The sequence below is a fragment of the Arachis stenosperma genome, chromosome 6 (genome assembly GCF_014773155.1).
Source record: "Arachis stenosperma cultivar V10309 chromosome 6, arast.V10309.gnm1.PFL2, whole genome shotgun sequence".
Taxonomy (NCBI): domain Eukaryota; kingdom Viridiplantae; phylum Streptophyta; class Magnoliopsida; order Fabales; family Fabaceae; genus Arachis; species Arachis stenosperma.
The window spans coordinates 18,548,301-18,569,118 of NC_080382.1; the positions used below are offsets into that span (position 1 = coordinate 18,548,301).

At 32.3% G+C, this 20,818-nt stretch overlaps 2 protein-coding genes across 2 annotated transcripts; both read left to right on the forward strand.

Annotated features, from left to right (window-relative positions):
- Positions 1-5,578: 5,578 nt before the first annotated feature.
- Positions 5,579-13,469, forward strand: LOC130936103 (uncharacterized). Its single transcript, XM_057866092.1, is given in 18 exon segments — positions 5,579-5,977; positions 7,006-7,108; positions 7,676-7,745; positions 7,850-7,888; positions 7,987-8,104; positions 8,197-8,254; positions 8,495-8,564; positions 8,567-8,638; positions 8,736-8,749; positions 8,859-8,919; positions 9,126-9,185; positions 9,302-9,321; positions 9,419-9,484; positions 10,366-10,533; positions 11,376-11,633; positions 12,249-12,461; positions 12,551-12,822; positions 13,010-13,469. Coding segments are annotated over 18 exon segments (1,887 nt in total). The 5' UTR covers positions 5,579-5,894; the 3' UTR covers positions 13,152-13,469.
- Positions 13,470-13,732: 263 nt separating this feature from the next.
- On the forward strand, positions 13,733-19,260 carry LOC130935566 (histone acetyltransferase GCN5). The gene is made up of 13 exons (XM_057865364.1): positions 13,733-14,561; positions 14,911-14,975; positions 15,176-15,256; positions 15,572-15,643; positions 15,939-16,107; positions 16,190-16,233; positions 16,566-16,665; positions 17,094-17,162; positions 17,402-17,456; positions 18,053-18,168; positions 18,589-18,682; positions 18,827-18,968; positions 19,079-19,260. Exons 1-13 carry the CDS (start codon positions 13,965-13,967, stop codon positions 19,140-19,142), a joined length of 1,668 nt encoding a protein of 555 aa, XP_057721347.1. The 5' UTR covers positions 13,733-13,964; the 3' UTR covers positions 19,143-19,260.
- Positions 19,261-20,818: the final 1,558 nt, after the last annotated feature.

Sequence of the window (20,818 nt, forward strand, 5' to 3'; positions counted from 1 at the left end):
AATACAATCTAAAAATTAATAACCTTATAAATTACATAAATTTAGAAAAAATACTTAAAAAGAGAGAAAAAGATGAAAGTACTTCTACTGTGGAGAGACAATCTAAAAGATAATAATAAAAATTTATAAATGTGGCAAGTAAAAAAATTTAAATTTAAAAATTGAAATGATTAAAAACTTACTTAATTAGAAATTAGTATTAGAAATTCAAATTTAAAATTTTTAAAATAGAATTTTCTAATTAGCTAGTATAAATTTTAAAATTTTAAATAAAATGTTCTAATCAAACGTCCGTTGCCCATTAACAATATAGAAATTTGTTAATTTAAAAATAATTTTTTTAGTTTCATTATAAACAGTATTAACTTTATTATACTTTTTCTAAAATTTAAACAGTATTACATTTTTTTTAAATAGTATAAATAATTTCACATCTTAATAAGATTGATAATTCTATTTATTTTATTATAATCCTTTGTAATTAATATAGTAACTTATAAATTATATAAATTTTTAAAAAATATTCTCAAACCCAATTGCTTACGTAAAAATTCAAAAAAAAGTATATTTGAATTTAAATTTAAAATTATAAACATAATACTTTAATTAAAAATTATAATTAGATTTTTTTTAAATAAGTACACATTAAAAATTAATAACTAACTTAATTGTATCAACAATAATTCAAAGAAGAAATTTATAATTTTATGACATTAAATATTAAATTAAAAATGATCAGAATATCAATGGTGAGAATCAAATTAAAAATAAAACCACAAGTAATAACTAAATAACTTCAATTTATATTTAAAAAATTCTAAATTCCAAACATAAAAATCCAAAAAGAACAAAAAAAAAATAACAACTCAAGAAAAGACAATGTTTCCACCAAAACAAACATATGCTTGGCATTATTCTATTAGATAGACTCTAAAGAGATTCCAAAATATGTGTATCCAAATTCTCAAGTTTCTTTCTCAATCTTGATCTTCTTGCAAGTTGAGGTATCTCCTTCCACCTTTGAATCTTCCGACTCCGAGCATAGTCACTTAGTTGGTGTAATATCACTTTCCAACAATTCAGATTCATCATTGGCCGCAACTTCATTGGAGAATTCAAACAACAAATTCTGTACAAAAAATCACGTTAAATTAAAGACTTCTCTCTAACCTTTGATTTTATCTCACTAATATTTTTTGAATAAAATTAAGATCTAATTTTGAGAGAACAAACAAAAAAATTATTTTTTGAACAAATACCTTAGTACCTTCTACTTTCTCCCCTTCAATGATTGTAGATATCTTTGAAATTGGAAACAAACCACCAGTGTAGTCAACATCCTAAAATTATAATTAATTATTATTTATAAATTAGATACTACTAATGACCAAGAAAGCAAAAAATAAATTAATTTTTAATAGAAGTACACTTATATATACTCACAATTTGAATAGGGTGAGCATCTTTGAATTTATTTATGAGATCCACATTATTAGTCATATTCTTAACTCTATAAGAAGGTGAAAAATATGAAATATCAGATATTTGAACTTCAACGATGAAGAGAAAGATCTTATCAATTAGGTTGAGTAAAAGTGTAGGTGTATCTGATAGATCTCCTTTCTGCAGGATATTACATAATATATTAATAATAAATAATATAAAAAGTACCAATAAAAATATCTTCACTAATGCTTTTAGAAATAAATATTGGTTAGATCTTACCAATAGGAGTGGATCAAGTATCTCTACACAGCTCTCTTCCAAAACTTGTTTTGCCTCCTTGTCAAATACTACATAACATGCACAGTCAGAATCATCAATGACACCAAGCTTTATTCGATACCTGCTTAAAAAAGAAAATAACATAAGAAAAAGTTAAATATAGACTTATTTAATATCTAATCCAATGTACATAGACTTTAATTTAAATAAATAAATAAATAACCTTGGAGTCATGAATAAAAGGATATTAGTAGAAAATTCGCGTCTTCATCGAGTCAAACCATCTCAATTGAGTATGGCAATAGAGAATTTTCGTAACTTGATAGTGTCCATGACCATATCACTCGTATACGTACACACAAATTGTCGATTGTAGAATTGATGTCATCAATTTTGTGAATATCAGCCATTGGAATAAGTAGGGAGATTTTGAATATATGTAAAGAAAGGGATTGATGTACTTTAAATTGTGGTGCTTTATATCTCTCATAACTTATCCTTTTATAGTTGCATCATAACTAAACTTTTTAAAATTTGGTTGACTTTAATTTAAAATTTAAAAAATAACAAACTAAGTAAAACAACCCAAATTTAAAATTTAAAACTAACAACTTAAATAAATAATAATTTAAAAATTCTAAACTAACGTAAATATTTATTTATTGTAATATTAGTATGTAACAATCGAAAAATAATTAACGTAAATTTTTTTAAAACTCTAAATTTCTTTAAAAGAATTTATGTAGCTGCAATTTAAAAAAAAATCAACAAAATTTTAAAAAAATTATGCTAAAAAGAATTAACAGATTTTTAAAAAATAGTGTTAAAATATAAAAAAGAACAATCTAAATAAAATTTAAAAAATAACAACTTAAATAAAATAATTTGAAATTTAAAAAATAACAACCTGAGTAAAATAACCCAAACAAATAAAACAATTTAAAATTTAAAAAATAACAACCTAAGTAAAACAACCCAAACTTAAAATTTGAAAATAAGAACCTGAGCAAATAATAATTTATAATTTATAAATATAAATCTAAAAATTTCTAGTGACGACACGTAAGCAAATAAACTCCCAGACTCAACGTATGAGCGCCACGTCAGCAAATGAGCTCCCCATTTGTATTACTATAAAGATAAAAATAAAGATAAAGATAAACTTTAAATAAAGGGTTAACTACCAAAAATGCCCCCGAATTATTCAAATGCTGATAAAAATGCATCCAAATTTTATTATCGACAAAAATGCCTTTAAATAATTTAAAAATACAACAAAATATCTAACAGTAAATATGTATTTTTAAAAAATATCTTAGAGATTAAATTTTGATGCAATTTTTTTCAAGCATGATTAGAAAAATGAGATATTATTATTCTTAAAATTTGGCAATTTTTTGCTGAATATATATATTTTTTGTGAGTTTTTAAAAGTATTATTGGTTGTTAACAAAAAAATTACAAAAAATTATATACTTAACAAAAAATCACCCAATTTTAAGGATAATAATATCTCATTTTTCTAATTATGCTTACAAAAAAATCGCATCAAAATTCAATATCTAATGTATTTTTTGAGAAATACATATTTAATGTTAGATAATCTTACAAAAAAAACTAACGTTAAATATGTATTTCTCAAAAAATACATTAGAAATTGAATTTTGATGCTATTTTTTACAAACATTATTAGAAAAATGAGATATTATTATTCTTAAAATTTGGTGATTTTTTGTTAAGTATATATATTTTTTGTGATTTTTTAAAAGTATTATTGGTTGTTAACAAAAAAATTATAAAAAAATAATATACTTAACGAAAAATCACCAAATTTTAAGAATAATAATATCTCAATTTTATAATTATTCTTGAAAAAAATTGCATCAAAATTCAATCTCTAAGGCATTTTTTGAAAATATATATTTATTGTTTGGTATTTTTGTTATGTTTTTAAATTATTTAAAGATATTTTTGTTGATAGTAAAATTCGGGTGTATTTTTGTCAGCATTTAAATAATTCAGAGACGTTTTTGGTGGTTAACCCTTAAATAAAATTCTGATCCGTAATAAATTCGTCATTGATCTGTCCGCCAAAACTACTGTTGGGTATTTTTGTTGTGTTTTTAAATTATTTAAAGATATTTTTTTTGATAGTAAAATTCGGGTGTATTTTTGTCAGCGTTTAAATAATTCGGAGACATTTTTGGTGGTTAACCCTTAAATAAAATTCTGATCCGTAATAAATTCGTCATTGATCTGTCTGCCAAAACTAGGAGATACTGTAAAAAAAAGAAAAAACAACCATTTGTACCTATGAACTTTACGAACACTGACAAAAGTATCCATTAAAGAAGGAAACTAATGTTGTATCTATCAAAGATGGATTCCGTACAACAAAAGTACGCGAATCATAAATTTATGTTGACTTTTTAATAAAATTCCAGAATTACCCCCACCATTATCTTCAACCCTTCATCTCTTCTTTTCCAAATCACAAACACCTCCATTGCCTAAAAACCCTAATCTCAATACCTAAAAACCCCAAATTACTATTTTTCTAACCCTAACCTCAATACCTCTTTCAGCAAATTTCAACCCTCTCTTTATTTTTTTCATCAATTTTACCACCTCTTTCACCAACACAATCATCACCGCCACCGTCACCAACCGTCAGCCTCATCTTCCTCCTTCTCCACTGTCACAGCCATAAACAAAAACAACTTCACTCTAACTTTTAATTTTACTTCTCATCATCACTTTTTCAATCTCAAATCCTATCAACACTCTATTACCACCATTACCATCACCACCATTCCTCCATCACTTACAATGTCAGAAGAAGAAGCACATTTGGATGCTAAAAATTGAAACTTTGGCAAGATTGCTTTGGTGGGGTCACATGTGAGTAACACAAGAATCTTGCACAAGATGGTGGTGATTTGGGAGAGTGAGAAAGTTCAACTTCGTTAATTATATAATAAATTTGTAATTTGTACTGTTGTAAATATAATACCTTTTTCCGTGTAGTCCATGAACTTGAAGTGGATCTATGAGGAGTTGAATCGCACCACAGGACCTTGCGCTGGATCTCGGTTCAATCTCACTTCCGGAGCTTCTCCATCTAGCGTTGCGTGAGAACGGATGGATTGCCTGATTGCCCTGTTGTTGTCTTTGTCATCGTCAGCGTGAAAAAATGGTGGCAGTGGTGGTTAGTAGAGTAGTAGAGAATAGAAGGTGGTTAAAGTAGTGGTATTGGAGGTGTTTGAGATTTAGAAAAGAAGAGAGGAGGGGTTGAAGAGAAAGGATGGGGTAATTCTGAAATTTTATTAAAAAGCCAACATAAATTTAGGATTTGAATACTTTTGTCGTACGGAATTCATCTTTGATGGATACAACGTTAGTTTCCTTCTTTAATTTGTACTTTTGTTAGCGTTCGATGGGTACTTTTGTTAGCGTTCATAAAGTTTATGGTACAAATGGTTGTTTTTTCAAAAAAAAAAGTAGCTACCTGTATCAATTTTTTTTTTCTTTTTACTTTGCCTTTATAAAATATATGATTTTCCTATTCTATGTCTATTGCCTAATATTGGAGATTTTAAATTTGAGATAAGTGATTAATTAGGAAAAAAATAGGTTGTGAAATCACTAATAGAGTAATAGTTATATAAAAGTTCATTTAAGGACAATAACAAGTTCAATTATAAATCTAAGTACTAAAATAAATGTCAAGATTAAAGTGGATACAAACAAAAAATACAAAGAATTCAAAACTTATTTACTCACAAAGGTTAATTTGTATATACTATAAATCATAAACATTATTTAAAACCAGAAGAAATAGTGTGACCAATGGAGGCACAATGAACAGGACACGGTTGGCTCCTAAGTCGGAGCATAGTTATAGCAGTGGTCGGTCATGAGAAGACACGACATGACTAAGATCAAAATCCAAAGAGCGAGTCTGAGTCTTCTTCAAATTACCACTTCCTCCTTTCAGATCCCACTTCCCTATTCTTGCCGTTACCTTCAAGTTTCAACGCCACCCCTTTCAATTTTCAACCCCATCCCAATGTTTCTCTCTCTCCTCATTCTTCCTTCTTCCACCACATTTGCCGCATAACAAACCCCAAGCTACTCTCTTTCTCCCATTTTCATCTCTCTACTCCTTCATGGACACCCTTCTCTCATCTCTTCTATTCTTTCTCTCCCTCTTTTCAATTGGGTCCTCGCAGATTCAGAATTTTCAACAGGCGTAAGTCTTTCTTTCTCTCTAACTTTCTAATGGCATGTTTAGTTTCGAGATCTGGTGGCTATTGCCTCTTGAAAAGATACAAAAATCTTTGATCTTTATGCTTCTTGTTTTGCAAAAGCTCAACTTTGTGATGCTTTGGATCCTATCAATGCGTTTTATTCCCTGATTTCGTCATTGGGTGATGTTGGCATTCACCTTCATTTCGTCTATGCTAACTGGTCTGAACCATGCTTCTATAATACATATCTACTTAGGTGGTTGTACTTGGACATAGTTTGAGCCAATATATCAGACTTAGTTGCTGCAGTTGGGAGTGAATGTGACTTATAAAGTTATAATGCATTGGTTTCAGCAATGGCCATGGGTGAAAATTTCTAAAGAATTATTTTACATAATTTCTTTTTAGTTTTTCGTTACTTCTGGATTATTGATTGTGCTGTTTAGACATTCAAATCTTGTTACTTATAGATTTTTCTTATATGGATTGAAATTTTGTTCTCTGCCAATTGGGAAGTTTCATTTTGGTATGTCGAGAAAAAGATAAGTTGTGAATTTTTTGGACACAAGAAGCTTGTTTTTGCGAGCAATACACATAGGGTTAGTTATTATTCTTGAACTCTTGATGACACTATCCTGAATAGTTCAAAATTGGCAATATGAATAAATAGGGAGACACTATAGACTTATGGCCACAAGAATGATAGAAATGTCAAAGCCATACTTTATCTTGGTCATATGTATACTTAGTATGGAATTGTCTTTACCTTGAGAGTGGTGCCAAAATGTATCTTTTATTTGTTTGAAGGCTGAGCTTATGTAATCAACTCATTTTGGGACTAAGATGCTTTTATTGCCATAACAACAAACAACCCTGTTCTTTTTCTCCTGTTGTATTCATTGTTGTTTTGTTCTCCTTCTAGTGGCTATTGTATGACTGAGTTTCTTCTGTTTGTTATGAAGAACATTTCACCTTAATAATCTCCCGATGTTGTAAGCTACCCTTATTCTTACCCAATATTTGTGTACAGGTTTCCCATTGTGGAGCCTGATCCTGGTCATACAAAACTTAGACTTTCAAGAGAAGGTTTGGAGGCTATTGAGAGAATAACAAACCCCATTGCATCCGTGGCAGTAAGTTTGTGTTTGTTAAATGAACTAGTGGTTTTAGGCGTAGTGATTGGCTAATATCATGTTGATTATCATTTTCCATGCTGACCAATCATCTTTCCCTGACTTTATTTCTGATTGATATTCGAGAAATTGCTAGTTACAAGGTTTGAAAACATATTTTGAATAAATTTGTCTTCTGTAAATATTGTCATGTAATGTGTTTTCAGGATTTGGAACATATAAGTCCACCAATACAAAGTATTCTGTTCTACCCCTAAGGACAAGACAGGAAAACCTCATAAGAGAGAGGAGACCAGAGTTGATTGCTCTTTTTGTTTTTCCTATAATTTTGCATCTGGATTTGCTTTCTCAAATGTTGTCATTTTCTTCACTTTCTCTTTAAAAGGATTTCTGGATAGTTTTGACTTTCGAAGTTGGAGATAAGTGTTTGTCTAAGTTCAGGAACAAAGTCTTATTATTTGGAAATTGGTACTTCGTTCATGATCTAATGAAGGAAGCTTGCACATTACTGTATAAGTGGTGTTAGTTCCCTGTGGGTTTTATATTAGTTTATGGTTGTTTTGTCAGGTGATTGGACCATATCGCTCTGGAAAATCTTTCTTGCTTAATCAACTTCTTTCTCTTTCTTGTTATGAAGGTGCATCTTTTATTGCTGCTAGAATTTTATTCCTCATTATTTACATTTTAGGAATTCGACAGCTTCTAAGAATGTAATATTAACTGTTTTGATTGTTTTGTTAGGTTTTGGTGTTGGGCACATGCGTGATACCAAGACAAAAGGTGAATGGGGATTGATATTTTTTCACATGGTTATCCTTAATTGGATTTAGATACGATCTTTCTCAAATATTTATTCTCTTTTGGCCCATGCTATACAGGAATATGGATTTGGGGAACCCCAATAGAGTTGGATATTGATGGAGTAAAAACTTCCGTATTTTACCTTGATACAGAAGGATTTGAAAGTGTTGGAAAATCAAATGTATATGATGATCGGTAACTCCTGTTTGATCATAAGCACTGCAATTTATGTTGGTAGTCGTATGTTATTTTTTCAGTTGGCCTTTTCTTATGTCTTCCTTTTGCAGGATATTTGCTCTGGCAACTGTCATGAGTTCCGTGCTTATCTATAATCTGCCTGAGACGGTTAGTTATCATTCTCCCCTCCCTGTCAGTGAAAATTGAAAGTTAATATTATTGCTTTTAGAAAAAGGCAATATCCTTTTAAAGCAACTTGATTGCATGTGCTTGTTTAATGGTATCAACTTTCTATTACTAGCTATAGGCTGAACAAACTTGATGCCTTCAACCACTAATGTTTCATTTTGTTTGTTTGTTCATTTTTCCTGATACCCTGCTAAAATGTTTTCATTTTTATGCATTAAGATACGCGAAGCTGACATTTCTCGGCTCTCTTTTGCGGTTGAGCTTGCTGAAGAATTTTATGGGAGGTTAGCAACCTAATGCCCTTTTCTTTTTCTACTATATCATTTGGATTATCAATTTCTCTCTTGCTATCCTTTTTAATACTGCTTTATGGCCTTTTCCTGTGACTATTGCAGTTACTAACTTGTTTTTCTTTTTATTTGAAATTTCAACATATTATAATCGGCAATGTCCATGTGTTGGAACAGAGTGAAGGTGCTCCAATTACATTATTACTCTCCCCATTTTGCGACGTCACTTTCGTTTATGAACTTTCTCGGTGCTATTTTTTTTAATTTTTTTTAAATGGTTTATTGTTTTGTAGGGCCAAGATGTTGCATTTGAACCTGCTAAGCTCTTGTGGCTTATACAACGTGATTTTTTGCGTAAGTTAAATACTAGCTATGTTCGTACCTACAACTTGTCCGCTCCCTTTCCTATCCTGAGTTCTGCTCTTTTGTTTAGTCTACTGCCTATGATCAGAATAAAATTGTTTTTGGTCACTGAGGATTCTAGGCACTGCTGCTCTGCAACTACCTTTGTCCATCATGCACTCTCAATCCTATACTAATATTTTCCTTACTTAATGCAGAAGGGAAGTCAGTGCAACAAATGGTGGAAGAAGCTCTTCGAAGAGTCCCCAATGTCAATGGTTAGTACTATTGGTTGTACCTGTGACTAAAATTAACTTTATTCACTGTATAACTTTTACATTTTCTTAAGGAGGATTTTCTGATGGTTAGCTATTTGCTTGTTATTAAATTGCAGGGGACAAAAATATTGATATGGTATCTTTCTCATCTGGCCTTGAATTTCAATGTATCAAATATCATAAGATGTTACTAATCTGGAACTGAATGTTTAAACAAAAATTCACATCATCAGGTCAATCAGATACGGGACTCATTGGCTATAATGGGTGACAATAGTACTGCCTTTAGCTTACCACAAGTATGTATCTTGGCTTGCTTTTTAAATACTTGTTTTTTAATACCATATGAACCTTTTTATTATATGGATTTCTATCCTGAATTAAATTATGTGGAATTTTGGGTGTATGGAGCTGTGTTATTTCGGAAATCATGTCAAAATGTAACTACTGTCTTGATTTCTGCGTTTTTAGATGAGTTTTAATGATGTCAATGTGACAATGTATGTAGCAAAGCCTATTCTTAGAGTCATATGAATACAATGGAAGAGAGAAATACTTCTCGTGTTATACAAATTGCTATGTTGTCTGATTTCATGATTCTTCTTTTCAAGCTGGATTTCATGATATTGTCATACTGGATGGACCATTTCTTCACAACAGAAGCCTTTTATCTTCTTCTGGAGGAAGAAATATTGAACTTTTCAGTTCCGTTATCAAACTTTGGGATTTTGAGGGAACCTCATTCTTTTTATGCTGCACCTGACCTGTATTAGTTATTATAACTAATCTATCACAAATTAAAATTGGCCAGTGTTAGTAATAGGTACATGCCCATTTTTCTTCTCCATTGTTTCACATTATGTCACCTTCTGTTATTTGTATCTTTGGTTATTTGGCATCCATCTTGATTTCATGAAGAATGTGATCGAGTCTTTGGACTACTTTGTCTTATGCAAGAACTACAGTTTTAATGAATTCAATCTTTATTTCAAGCAAGAGTTATCTGTGTTTGTTTTTCTTGCATCTCTAATCGACCTGCCTGTCACCTATGTATGCAATATGCCTTCGTATGTTTTATATTACTTGATGAAAACTTTTGCTATGTTAAAATGTAATTGATGTTTGTCGTAAACACTGCATTGGTTGGCCTTGCTGATTATCTAAATTGGACTTTAAACAGCCGCATCTCCAGCGGACAAAGCTCTGTGATATGAAGGATGGGGACCTTGAACCATTATATGTAAAAAGAAGGGAGCAACTCAAAGAGCTTGTTGCTAGCATAATCCGTCCAAAGATTGTTCAAGGAAAATCTCTAAATGGGAAAGAGTTTGTTTCCTTCCTGGAGCAGGTACTCGGTTGCCTACATGAATGATTCATTGTACTTATATGCAAGCTATTCACTCATATATTGTCCTGTTTTCCGTATATCTGGTTAAAGTTTCTTGAGAGATTAAAAATATGTTTTGAAAAAATATTGGAACTTTCTATGAAGTTCAACTTTTTGAGATTAATCAGGCAGCATGTATTGATTAGAAAAACACAAGTAGAACCAAACGAGTTTATGCTCTTCAAAGTTACTATAAATGGAAAGTAGGGAAAATGTTATTACTTCATTTCTTAGTAATTCTTTGATCTTGAAGTTTAGTTAAAGTGCATATTATTTTACTGTTTTTCCAAAACTAGTAAATATTTAGGTAAAGCAGTTTTCTCTCCTGTAATAAATTTGGTACCTCTATCTGCTTAAACTTTTGGGTTAAAGTAGTTTCATGACATAGTACAAGAATTTCTATGACCAAAAGGTTTCAAGTTTAATCTTTGTTGACTCCCAACATAATGAATTCAACATAAGGCAAATAAAAATAGAGAAAAAAGGGCTATACAAAAATTCATGCAAACCATAAGAGGTTCTTGCGTGAGGGAGCGTGTAAGATATATCCATTCATATACTTCTACAGTTTCTACCTATAAGTTTAAGCTTTTAGGATAAGTGGTTTCATGATACATACTTTCTATTTTGTCCTTCTGCCTTTTCTCCCTTCTTCTGTAACAAATATTCTTATATCATCTCTAATATAGTCAGAATGAGGGTAATAATGACACAACTATAATAACATAATAACTTATTGAATTTTGTGAATTTGTTATGTCTATCTCCATTAAACTGCAATAATTTTTGAGTTTCAAATTTAGATACTTGAAGCCTTGAACAAAGGAGAGATCCCATCGACTGGTTCTCTTGTGGAGATTTTCAACAAGGATATTCTTGAAAGATGTCTTAAATTATACAGTGAAAGGATGGGAAAATTGCAACTACCTCTTCCAGAGGGATCTCTGCAACAGTCCCATGATAACTCCAGAGGTGAAGCCATGCGATCCTTTGATCAGCAACATTTTGGTCGTCACCATGCTAAGAAATCAGTGACACAACTGGATGAAGAAATACAGAAGGTATTTCTTGAATATTTATAGTATATTTGAAAAATGAAATTGGCTTATTGGAATTTTTTTAGATAAAAGAATAATTTTCTGAACAAGAGAAGAGAATGGAGGACAAGAGATCCTCATGTAAAAGGAAACCAATGAAAGAAGACATTAAAGAGCAAAACTTTCCAATTTCTCGTCCTGTTTGAGGGTGAAATTCCCTCTAAAATGTCATGTGCTTTGAATAAAAATAGTGTGACTTAACTAGCAGGTAAAAATCGTAGCCAAAGATAGTAGAACTATTCCTCTTTTAAGGTTTTTGTTTTGAGGCATTCTGGTTCAAAAGTCAGTAAGTAGCAAGAATGAAAAGCGTCTATTATGCTGGATTTATGTCTACAAAGCTTCAAACTTAAAGCATCAATACTTTTGCAACTTCGTTTGTTATCTTATGAAAAAGTTTTGCCAAGCTGGTAGGTTTCTCTTTACTGCAGTGACTGTTTAAAAAAACGAAGGAGATTCCCTTGATTTGTTAATAAATGGTTATTTGCTCTCTTTATCTAGTTTCATCTTGGATTTTAATCTGATAATTTCAAGCACATATTTACTCTGAACAATTAATACTTATGAAGGACAATTCTGCAGGTATATAGGAATGTCATTTTAAAAAATGAATACCAATCTTCAAAGCTATGCGAGGCATTGTACACCAATTGCGAGGACATGATGGATCGGCTTCAGGTTCTCAGACTACCTTCCATGGCAAAGTTTAATGCGGGATTGCAGAAATGCAATCATAGTTTTGAGCACGAGTGTGTCGGACCGTCGAAAACAAACTACGAGCAGCGCATGATGAAGGTCTGTTATCATAATTGCATTTTCTGTCAACTTGTATTCTACCATATCATGGGGCATAATCTTTATAATTTCTTTTTCAATTTTTGCAGATGTTGGGGAAATCTAAGTCTCAATTTATAAAGGATTATAACCAAAGGCTTTTTAATTGGTTGGTGGCCTTCTCCCTCGTCATGGTCGTGATTGGCCGCTTTATTATAAAGTTCATTTTGATCGAAATGGGAGCATGGTTACTTTTTATATTTCTCGAGACCTACACAAGGATGTTTTGGTCAGCAGAGTCACTGTACTATAATCCAGTTTGGCATTTTATAGTTGCAACATGGGAAACTCTTGTTTATAGCCCAGTTCTTGATCTTGACAGGTAATTCAACTGTTTTGCATATTGATGCATCTGATATAAGTTGAAAGCTTTTAATGTTGCTGGTTTTGACATATAATAAGAACCAATAGACTTAAGGCTCAGTTCTGATTTATTCTTTTTCTCATTCAAGATTTCTTAATATAAAGTATTGACCCATGATGCATGATCATTTTGTTGATTGAAACAGATGGGCTATTCCCCTTGGTGTAATTGTGTCCTTATTCGTTCTATATTGGCGTTGTTATGGGAAAAGGAAACATGGATCACGGTGGATACTACCTTTATATAGCAACAACAAGAACGGCCGGAGTCGACCAAGATCAGATTAGAAGCTATGGTAATTGCAGTTGCAGCCGAGCTTCGAGAATTCGGTATGCTTCTCGTCGCGAGCTTTTCTCTTTTTGAAACATAGAGCCCGCACACGATGAGAAGTTCTTTTGCAAAGTGTAAAGTAAAAAAAGATGATCCGAGGGTGATTGATCTCTGCAGCAGCTTCTGTAATGGCACGTTCAAAAGAGTTGTTATTTGCTGCAACAGCATGTTAATTATTTATTTCAGATTATAGTAGAGTAAATTGGATTTGTGGCACCAATCATGTATTAAACTGTAAAATTAAAGCAAGAGAGGAAATACAAGTTGATTCTTTATTCTTTTTGTTGGTGACTGGTGAGATATATGACTGAAGAAATTACCTTCCTGGTATCCATGAATTTTTGCATAGTTGATTGAACTTACCAATTATGGATATTCCCATTTTAAAAAATGTATCCATTTACTTGAACATCGAATTTTAAGTCGAAGTGAAATGTGCAAGAAAACAACTACTAAACCCTCAGTATTAAGAAAAACTAGATATTAAAATAAGAGAGGATAAGATTAGATTAAATTAAGATATAAACATGCCTGACATTGATGGAAGACTAGTTACTACTTACTAGTACGACGATTATAACTATCTCGGACAAAAACCTACGGTGTTCTCCTCCTCGTCGGTAATCTCTCTCCGACCACCTGGAAAAAGGAAAAGAAAAAAAAAACCGCGAAACACAGGGAGCTCTCGTTCCCCTAAATTCAAAACCCTAAAACTTCGATCTCAATTAATTTTCGCAATTGATCGCCAAAAGAGAAAACACAAAAAGGGAATGGACACCCACTCCTCTCACGGCGCTGGGCCCCTCCGTTCCCGGAGCTCGCAGTCCCCTTCTCCCTCTCACTCGGCCTCCGCCTCCGCCACCTCTTCCATCCACAAGCGCAAGCTCGCGTCTGAAGACCACGCGCCACCCTTTCCCCCTTCCTCCTTCTCCGCCGAGACCCGCGACGGCGCTCTCACTTCAAACGACGACCTCGAGAGCATCTCCGCCCGCGGCGCAGACTCAGATTCCGACGCTGATGACTCCGAGGACGCAGTCGTCGACGACGACGAGGACGACTACGACAATGACTCCTCCATGCGCAACTTCACCGCCGCCAGGCTCGACGGAAGCGCTGGCGCCGGTGGAGCCTCCGCACCGCGCAACACCAAGCTCAAGACCGAAAACTCAGTCACCGTGAAGATTGAGAGCTCCGACGGTGTCAACAAGGACGCTGGCGTAGCTGGAAATTCCGCCGCCGTGGGCACAGTTGCCACCGCCGGATCCGTCCCCGGTATCGTGGTGAAGGAAGATGTTAGCAAGATATTTACGGATAATTTGCAGACCAGTGGAGCTTACAGTGCGAGAGAAGAGAGTCTGAAGAAAGAGGTAAAGCAAATTCAACTTGTTAAAGAAATTCATACAAAAGAGAAACACAGTTTGACATTGATTATGTATATTGTGTTTGAATTTCAGAATTGTTCTTGAAATTCATACAATATTTGAATAGTGCATTGTTAGGAATGGTTACTGAAAGTGAATAGTACTAGTATGAACTGCTTTGCTTCAAGGTAATATGAGAGTTTTACATTTTCTTATTATTTGTTCTCGTTTTCTTCTGCCCTTATATATATATTTTTTTTACTCTTCCTTCCCTGCTATGAAGTGACATAGATGAATCGTTACACACTAACTTGAGGTTAGTGGTTGTGTGATATAATCATTTGAAATCTTTCAGGAGGAAGCGGGAAGGCTCAAATTTGTGTGCTACTCAAATGACGGTGTTGATGAGCATATGGTTTGGTACTGCTTCTAAGACATTTTTCTGCGTTGTTCTTATATGTTAGTATATGGTAGCTTACTGTTTACCACTTATAACTTATGCATTACCATAGCAACTATCTGATGAGTTTCAATTCAGAGTTTTTTATCCCCTTTCTCTAATGAGCAAAGTAATGGTTAATGATGCTGAGTTTGGCCCTTGCTTTTGTTATGTTCTTTAGGTTAATAGGATTGAAGAATATATTTGCTAGGCAACTTCCCAATATGCCAAAGGAGTACATTGTCCGACTTGTTATGGATAGGTAATGCCACTCAGTAATTTTTGGTACCTTCAATACTTACTTTCTCACGGGGAGCTTACATCAGCCTTCTTGTGTTTGTGTTTGTTCGGAGTTTTGTGAAAAATTACTTGTTTGCGCCTCTGCAACCCAAACAATAATGAACAAGGACATGAAGAGCATGAATCCTACATCTAATTGTATCTGAGATTTCTCTTTGCACAGAAGTTCTTATAAATAAATCTCCCTAGGTTATTTAAAAAAAAAAAAAAACTCCCCATGTTATCTTTGAATGTCTCTCTTTATGTTGTTTACAATCTGTTTATGTTGGGTTTGCAGGAGCCATAAGTCTGTAATGGTTATAAGGCGGAATCATGTTGTTGGAGGCATTACATATCGGCCATATGTAAGGTAATCATTTTCTCGGTATCTTTTATTCATTATTTATTATTTTCCCCCAATTTCATATTCTAGCTTTCTATTATTTTATTTTGTAGGTCTCAGAAATTTTCAATATTTGCTTCATTATTTTGTTATTGTTATTTTTGTTTTATCACGCTGAAAAATGAAGGTTTACAAAACCTATGATCAAAGGTTACGTATGCCATCTAGTATTTTTTTACATTGGATTGGTTGATGTATTAAATAGATATTTTAAAATACTTCTTCATTGCCTTTTTTTTTTAATATGCTCTATGGATGACAGCCAGAAGTTTGGTGAGATAGCCTTTTGTGCAATTACAGCTGATGAGCAAGTAAAAGGTTATGGTACTAGATTGATGAATCACTTAAAACAGCATGCACGTGATGTAGATGGGCTGACACATTTTTTAACTTATGCTGACAACAATGCTGTTGGATATTTTATCAAACAGGTCTGGTTATCCACATTTAAGATCTGCATCGTTGGTATCTGTTGCTTCTTATGTACGGATGTTTGTTTGTGCATGTTTTCAGGGATTTACGAAGGAGATTCACTTGGAGAAAGATAGATGGCAAGGGTATGGTTATGCTCAATCTTAATTCTTTTGTCCTAAATCTATGAGCAGCTCTTACCACTAGTCCCTCAATTTCATTTTTTAGGAAAATGAAAAAGAAAAAAGGTATTTTCCGGAAGAATGAGAAACTGTATTTATATAATGTTACATATGTGTTTGGTTGTTAGGAGTGTTGAACTACAAAGCTCCAATTATGGAGACTTAAAATGACTTTTAATTCTGATTTTTTTTAAAACCTCATTGAATAGTATTTTCATATTTCATTACTTATTTAATTTGTTGTATTCTTGTATACTATCTATGAGAATTCTCAACAGTAATTAATGTGATTTCAGGTATATAAAAGACTATGATGGAGGAATTCTCATGGAATGCAAGATTGATCCAAAGCTCCCTTATATCGATCTATCAACAATGATTCGTCGTCAACGACAGGTAGTTTTTAATTTTTTGAAGGAACTTATTATATAAGGTGTTCTACTTTGTTAATTGCATTCCTAACAGACTTCATACACAGTAAAAAGTGGTTTTAAACTTTGACAAGGGATATTTTATCTAATTGTCATGTTCTCTTAATTCACAAAGTGAGGTAAGGGTGGATCCACCCTTACCTGTTCACTTTATATACAAGCTCCATTTAGAGGAGCATAAAATGAGGCCTCAATTGTGCAAACACTAGATTTTTTACTCCGACCCTTACTTAGTGACCATGCATGCTGTGTTTCAGTCAATTATTTTTCCTTTTATCATCTTTGTATCTATCTAATGAGTAACTTCTGGAGGAGTTGATTATTTTTAATTATTTGTCATGCATTTTTAACATTTTAGTCTTCCTCAGCTCATGATATGTTCTAAAATGGCAGGCTATTGATGAAAAGATCAGAGAGTTGTCAAATTGTCACATTGTTTATGCTGGCATTGATTTTCAGAAGGTATAAGACACTATCAATTTTCCATGTACCCTCATTCTTTTATGGTGTTCTAAGTTTTCTCCAGTTGTAAATTCTGTTAACGGGAGAGTATTATCAGTTCAATCATGATTGCATTTTGACGTAATTTATGCATGCATTGCTATTCATTGTGCCTGTATACCAAGGAATTGGGCAGATAATCATTTTTCCTATGTACCCTCATTCTTTTTTGCAACTATTCTGACCAACACAACATGCAGAAAGAAGCTGGAATTCCTAAAAAAATTGTCAAAGTTGAGGACATCCCTGGATTGAGTAAGTGCTTAATTTCAATATATATATATATATATATATATATATATATATATATATATATGTACACTGTTGTGGACTTGTGGTATATCCTATCTTCAAAGGCAGGATGGTGTAGGGTTAACTTTTCTTCATATAATGAGATGTCCACCTCTATGTTGACTGCTAAAGGCACTGAACTATTTTACTTTGTTTCTTTGTCTCGTGTTAGCCAGTGGTCAAAATGTTAGCTATAGGTTCAACTTATCAAGTTTCCTAATTAAGGAAAGGAAAGAAACTCTCTTCCGTGGCCTGGGAATTAAAAGTTAAAGGAGGTTATTTCCGTCTGTTTACTTAAGCAACGTATACCCTGTTATCCCAAAAGTCAATGAGGAAGAATGGAAACAGTTCCCTTTCATTTCTTGTTTTCCCCCATCTTAAATCATCAAACAAACTTTTCATTCTTCCTTGCTCATCTTTGCCTCCCATCTAAGCTGAGCATATTGTGAAAATTTGACCAGGATGTTATTATGACTTATGAGTGAAATACTTTATTTTCGCATGATTTGTCTTTAATTTTCTGATTGATATTTATGGTCAATTCTTGAATGCAATAACAGGAGAGGCTGGTTGGACCCCTGATCAGTGGGGTCATTCAAGATTCAGACTAAGCAACGCTACAGACAATGCTACAAATATGAAGCATTTGACAGCGTATATGCGTTCCCTTCTGAAGGCAAGCTGCTTGGATATCCTTCAGATTTGATTTTAGTTTTCATTCATTTTCATTTCGATTTCAGTATGAACTGAAAATGCAGCAGATATTTCATAAATGGTTTCATACATGATATCATAGTTTCTACCACCAAAAGGTCTATAGTTTGATTCTTATTACCTAAAAGAAATTAGTTCAGCATAAGGCAAACTAAAAAGAAGGAAGGCCTATGCAAAATCACACTTTAGTCTAAAAGAGGCTCTTGCTTGAGAGGTTTGTTAGAGATATGATTATTTGTGTGTTTCTGTCTATCAGTTTAAACTTTTGGAATAAGTGATTTCATAACATTGCCTATAATGACATGTGAAGGCAATGCATGATAGTAGAAATAGTACATTTATGAGAATCCAATTCTTGTATAACCTGATTTCTTTGGTACAGTCAATGCATGATCATACTGATGCTTGGCCATTCAAGGAACCAGTTGATGCACGAGATGTTCCTGATTATTATGACATAATTAAAGATCCAATAGGTAAGAAGGATCTGTATATTTCATGTTAAATTCGTCTAGAATCAAGATTACTGCTTAAATTAATTTAGTTAGAGAACTCATAGCAATCTGCCATTCTGAAAAGTCTTGTTGTCTTACTATGTTGGCAACGTAATGTGAGTGCAGATCTGAAGACAATGACTAAGAGGGTGGAATCAGAACAATATTATGTGACATTTGAGATGTTTGTTGCTGATGTGAAGAGAATGTTTCAGAATGCACGCACATATAACTCTCCTGAAACCATATATTACAAATGTGCTACAAGGCATGCTACTTTAACCACCACCTATTGCTGTGTTTTTCACCTAAGAAATGTGTGATTTTACTTTCTTTTTTCTTTTTAGCCTTAGATTAACAGGTAGATTTCTTATGCAGGTTAGAATTACATTTTCAGAGTAAAGTGACATCTGGTGTCCAATCTGGTACCAAAATTCAGTAGGGATGCAGTATGCACATACAAAAATTGGATAAAATCATATCCCTTATTCTATGATGTAATCATGTTTATTAAGAGTAATTCTCCATATCCAAGCAATTTTATATTTAAGTTCATCCAAGTGATTTGAGTTACGCGTTTCTTTTTTCCGTTTTCTTCCCCTCTTGTGCTTCTTCTCTTCCTCCTCCTTTTTTATTATTTTTCAATTTCGTTACCGTCATCACCAACAACACCTCTTCTTCCTCCTTTTTCTCCTATTAGAATTTCGTCTCTTTCTTTTTCATCATTTTCCTCTATCATCATCATCATCATTATAATCATCATCGTTATGGTCATTGTCTTCTTCTAATACGTATTGTCATTATCATTATCATTGAATTTGAATTTATATAATGAACAATTTTCAGTTCATTTGATATTATACAATGGTTTTCTGTTCATTTGGTATTATATAATAGTTCCGTTTTGATAATACTTTCGGTTCATTCGATTACCACAGAGAATCAGAGTCAATAAAAATGTTAGCAAAAATGTTGGTGTTGTTAGTGATGATGATAATGATGATGGAGGAGGAAGAAAAAAATGAAGGAGGAGATTAAAGAAATTCAAATAAAAAAGAAATATGATGAGGAGGAGATGGATGTGGTAGTATGGTGGTGATGACGATGACGATAATAAAAAAGGATTTGGATCTTCTAAAGTTTGAATTTCACTTTAGAGAGTAAAGTGTGATCTTCTACTCTTGAATAGTTTTTCTTTCATATTTATTCTTGGTCCTACTTATGAAATCAATGGTGAGAAATCACACTTTACTTTCTAAAGTGAAATTCAAATTTCAGATGATTCAAATCCATAAAAAAAATGAAGAAAAAAGAGAAGGAGAAGAAGAAGAAGAAGAAGAAGCAGCACAAAGAAGATGAAGAGGAGGAGAAAGAAAAAGAAGAAGACAAAATCCTGCAATGTAAATTAAATGAATTGGATAAACTTAAATGTAAAATTACTTAGATATGTAAAGAAACTCTTTTCATAATCAATCATCCATGTGAATAGTAGTTGTGAGTTGTGACTTTTAACCTCTTTGCACTAGGAAGATCCATATAATCGATCTTATCTAGCATATTAAACATTGGTGGTGGTGGTTGTTTAATTATTAGTTCCCATGTAATTTATCATTTCTTTGTAATAAATAACTTTTTCCAATAAAAAGTTATTGATATTTCTAATTGTTACTCTCTAACTTATTGCCATTAAGGTCTACTTATTTATCTATATAAAGTTCAAAACTCCAAATTATCGAATTTACTATTAGTTTAGAAGCATGCCCTATTATTTTTTTTCACGAACAAAATTTATTATTTTTTATTAATATTTAATTAATAAAAATATTTTTATATTAAATTTTAAATTTTAATAGTATAAAAATAAATTATTAGTCTAAAATATTATTTTATATTGATAAAATATATTATTTTTTTAATGTTTTTGTTTTTGTTTTTGGGTGCTTGGAACCTCTATAGTCCATTCTATTATATCAAATTATGGATGGATATCAGTTATTCTTCATTTATCTATTCTGTCTAAAGAGCATAGTTTCTCTTTTTTTAAAAAAAAAAAAAAAGAAAATTGAAGTGTAAAGTATAATTTTTAATTTTTTTAATTTTTATGGTTTTTTCTGTTCT

Coding starts and splice junctions, on each gene's coding strand:
- LOC130935566 (XM_057865364.1), top strand. CDS start 13,965: ATGGACACCCACTCCTCTCACGGCGCTGGGCCCCTCCGTTCCCGGAGC. Junction 14,562..14,910: donor AAGAGAGTCTGAAGAAAGAG/GTAAAGCAAATT, acceptor GAAATCTTTCAG/GAGGAAGCGGGAAGGCTCAA. Junction 17,163..17,401: donor CTGGCATTGATTTTCAGAAG/GTATAAGACACT, acceptor CACAACATGCAG/AAAGAAGCTGGAATTCCTAA.